We start from the raw sequence: 4,597 nt of genomic DNA on the forward strand, positions 1-4,597 counted from the left end.
TTTCTCATTAAATCTGCTCTAGGTTATAATTAATTACGGAAATGTGATTAATGACTTTCATTAACAGAAGCTTTCCGCCATTCACTCCTAGGCATCTTTGCTGTTTCGATCCAATAGCTTTACTTAGCTTCGGGGAAAGTTATGTTCGATGTTTCTAAACCGCTGTTATGATTGGACCATTTACTTTCGATGTAGGTTGCATAGTTATTTGGTTTGAGTTGCATTGCTGCACGATTGTGGTAGCATTTAAAGGGACACTGGACGTTCAAAAAGAAGAAATTTTTGTCAAATTTTTGGGCATTTTTGAAATTTTTATTTTTTGAATTTATTTGAATATGGGGACAATTTTGTAAACTTTGTTTTATTTATTATAGTATAGAGAATGACTTAAAATAAGTTTCAGTGTCGTGAAATCAAAATAATTACGCAAGGGACTTTTCAAAGTTTTGATTATCGTTGAGGTTATTTAAATTTTTTATATAATTGGTCTTCTAATTAAAATTTTTTAATGAAATTTTATAATTGAGCTTGTACCAGTGTTTAAAGTATATAGTTAAAATTTCATGCAAATCCATCAATAATTAAAAAAGTTTGTTTTCAAGGTCCAGTGTCCCCTTAGAAGTCGGGGGAAGGTCAAATTATTTAAAGAACGAATGACACTGACTCGTTTACATAACAGTTTTAAAAAATTAAATCTAAATGAATAAAATATTCATCTTTACTCTAAATTTGTTGCTTTTGTAACATATATTTAAATATATATCGTAAAGGAAACAAACCATTTTATCTTTGCAAAAATTAAGGTAAACACACCAATAGTGGCAAGTGCTTAGTAGCGCTTCTGTAGTGGCCACTTCCAGGTTTATGTTTGAAAAAGTGGATTCCAGGTTTCCCAATGGATTTAACCGTGCATGAGGTAATACCTCCTGCACGTTTGATATACTTTTGAATCCATTGGAAAACCTGGAACCCACATTTTCAAGTATAAAACTTGAAGGGGGATACTACTCAAGCACTACAGGGTTCGTCTTAAAAGTTATGAGCCTCATTTTTTTGCTAAGCGAATATAGCACGCAACCTTCCGCGACCAGTTGAAAGTGGTGGAGGAGACTCTAAGCTTTTCACAGATGCCCGGTTCAGTCGCCTGCGAACTCTCGAATCGATGGGAGGTTGTTTTTAGTGAAATTCCGCGCAGAGAACTCGTCGTGGTCTTATGAATATTGTTCAGGGTTTCCACATGCTTTCATTTCTGATCCCTTTTCATTCTTGGGATCAAGAAGAATTCTAGCAGGGCTATAGGGAACCCGCGGCACCCCATTAAAACACCAGTCCGGGTGAGATAGGAGTTGGCAACGAAGGCAGTCAGACAAGACTTTTGACACAAGTTTCGCACAAATGTCATGCATGGCCAAGTCTTCCGTAACAATTCGATAAACATCTGTTTTCCACAAATTTAATTGTTCTGACATCAAACGAAAACTCATTTGGCGGCTTTTGTTCAGCAAATCCCGCGCACGAGGGACATTATCTTCTGTTCGCGATGATGATGGAGCCTCATTGGCCACTTCCATCCGGCCTTCCGTAAACGACCTGTGCCACTTTTTGACCTGCGAGTACAACAAGCGATCATCCTTGAAGATTTGAGTAAACAAATCAAACGTTTTCTTCCTCGTCTTTTGCAGTTTGACGCAAAATTTTATCTCATAGCATTGCTCCAAAGTTCTATTCATGACGAGGCTCTGCGCGGAGGTTCACTAAAATTGACCTCCCACAGCTCTGAGAGCTCGTAGACAACTGAACTTGTTGTCTCTGGAAAGCTTAGAGTCCTTTCCACCATTTACAACTGGTCGCGCAGGTGTGCGTGGTATATTTGAACTGCAAAAAAATGAGGCTCATTACTTTTGGGAGAAACCTTGTACTAAGCACTGGCCACAACTGGTGTGTTTACCTTATGTGTTCAATGTACTAGTTATAAAGTTTAAAATAAAAGAAAATTAGAAAAGCTTAGGAAAAATGGTGAATGTTAGGGAATAAAATATATATATATTAATAATTCTGTTGCTATTTAACAGTAATAAAAATCAAAATTTGGGCAATAGTTAAAAATATGCTCTAGAGAATTTACTTTAATAACAACGAATATTGGCTGTTTAACCTTTGTAGACTGTTTTTTAAAGTTACACTTGTTTTTTCGTTTTTCCTACAAACTTTAGGTCTATTATTATGTTTGTCGTTATATGCTTTTTTTTTCGTTTTTCGCCATTTTCTTTTCTCTAATATACATATAGTTTTGTGTGTGTACATAATACACATTTAACATGCATAAATTGTGTTTCATAAAATGTTTTGAACAAAAATAATATTTGATTTACATTTCGCACTTGTTTGAAAAAAAAAAAATCCTTTCAATAAATTACCGATCAAAGTTCTAAAATATATCCACCACATTAAACAAATTGTTCGGCTTTTGTTTGCTATAAAACCAAATAACATTTTTATTTCTTGCGTAAATTAAATGTAATTTCTCTAAAACATTCTTTTAAAAATGCTTGAATAAACTAAAAAGTGACTTGTTTTCTAATACTCCATAATCTGAAACTTAAGTCAAAGTTTCAACGCAGTTTTTATGGAATGACAAAAGAAATATCATACATTTCTTCCGATTTAGTGAACAGAAATAAGAAAAGATAAGCTTTCATTTCTTATTCACCATACATTTCTCCACACATTTTTCTCATCTTCTTTATCTTTGGAATATCTAATTATAGGAATAAAAAACCCTCAATGCATATCTGCTTTTGTATTGGAAGAGCGATTTATCATTTCTCAGGACAGGAGAAACGTGAGAGAAAAACCTTTCATCTTTTATTATAAAAAACAAGCTGTGGGATCTAAAATAAAAGAATTTTTTTTATGTTTCTCCATTCCTTTGCCTTGCTTTATATATATATATATATATATATATATATATATATATATATATATATATGCAGGAACATATTCATTATCGTATATAGGTCACTAACGCGAACCAGATCATTATACACTCAAACCTGTTTTTGTGCGAATTTGTTTTGTGTGGTACGTGACAATTTCAATCAAAGTGGGACTTAAATGAAGAAATTATTTATAAAACAAGGGGCGGGGGGGGAGGTAGTATCTTCAAGAAACGACAGGTTCATCGCGATGAGAGGTTACTGTGACGTCCGAGAAATTTCCTTATTCGGGAAATTTTGTCTGACTGTTTGGCAAAATTATCATTACTTGGTTTATTTTGATTTCGCTACCCTAAATACTTTTAATACTTTTAAAAAATCGATTTTTTTATTTTTATATATTTTGAAACTCCATTTCATTACCTTTATAATGATATAAACTTCTTGATCATGATCATATTAGAAGTAAGTTAAAATAAGCTTCAAAAAATGTAAAATCTATTTTGATGAGGTATGATTTTCCCCTTGAAAATCGCAATACCTCGAAATGGCATTTTTGAAACTAAATGTTCCTTTTTCTCAGAAACTAAATTGTGTTAGGCTTTGAAATTTTTACCACCTATTCCATACATCTAACTGCATATACTGAAGTAAATTTTTTCTCACATTCGATTTTTTTTTATAGAGCTGATTTTGTGTTGCAAAATGGCATTTTTTGAAAAAATACAATGACTTACACATTAGAATTAAAAAAAAAACCCCTAAACTTTCTTTATATAAAATTTTTCTTCAGTATAGGGAAAAGAGTACTTAAGGTACAGGAAAAATTTCAGAATTGTATCTTTAATAGATTTTCAGAAAAAGGTACATGAACATGTGCAAATTGACATTGACGATATAAGAGGTACTAATTCCCCTTAAAGAAGCAATTCCTAGTTATTTTGTAAATTTTTGGGCTATTTTCCACATAAAACTTTTTTATGCGGTCCCTATCCGCCGCATTTTTTTTTTTTTTTTTTTAACTGGGTTGCAAGATTTTTTTTTTTTTTTTTTTTGTAACCACTCGTGAAGTTTCGAACGATTGTTTTATGCGATTTGTTATGCGATTTCTATTCACCGCACAAAAAGTTTTAAGTGTACTTGTATCCTGAAACATTTTCTTAATCGCACCAACTTCGAAAGCTCAAATTGCCCAAATTCTTGTAATCCGAACTGCTAAAACTCAATTAATTTAGTTTGAAATATTTTATTATATTTATGTTTTAATTTTGAGACAGCCTCTTTAGAACATTTTTCCTTCGCAAAAGAGAGTCATTTTCCTTTGGTTAATTTAGTTTAAATGAATAAAATATAAATATTTTAGGTCACTCAAATGAAAGCAATACTTTCGTACTTTTGCGCTATCAGTAGGGTCGAGATTTTGCATCAAATCTTATCACAAAATTGAGAGACAAATGGGTAGTAAAAGTATTTATTGTTCGAACAGTAATTTCAGAATGATGTCCCCCAAAGTAAATAAATAGTGTACCAAAATTTCAAGAACTAACTTTTGTTTTGGAATATCACAATTTGCGGTGTGGAATAATAATTATCGTTACTTAAATGTAAAAGTAGGAGAAAATATGGAAAATTAAGGAGTTGAGATAATTTCCATTTTTTTT

At 32.1% G+C, this 4,597-nt stretch overlaps 1 protein-coding gene across 1 annotated transcript; it reads right to left on the reverse strand.

Moving 5' to 3' along the window:
- Positions 1-1,211: 1,211 nt before the first annotated feature.
- LOC129224243 (protein GVQW3-like) lies at positions 1,212-1,730 on the reverse strand. The gene has a single exon (XM_054858668.1). The coding sequence runs from the start codon at positions 1,728-1,730 to the stop codon at positions 1,212-1,214; it is 519 nt and encodes a 172-aa protein (XP_054714643.1).
- Between the last annotated feature and the right edge of the window lie 2,867 nt (positions 1,731-4,597).

Source organism: Uloborus diversus, chromosome 6 (genome assembly GCF_026930045.1).
Source record: "Uloborus diversus isolate 005 chromosome 6, Udiv.v.3.1, whole genome shotgun sequence".
Lineage (NCBI taxonomy): Eukaryota > Metazoa > Arthropoda > Arachnida > Araneae > Uloboridae > Uloborus > Uloborus diversus.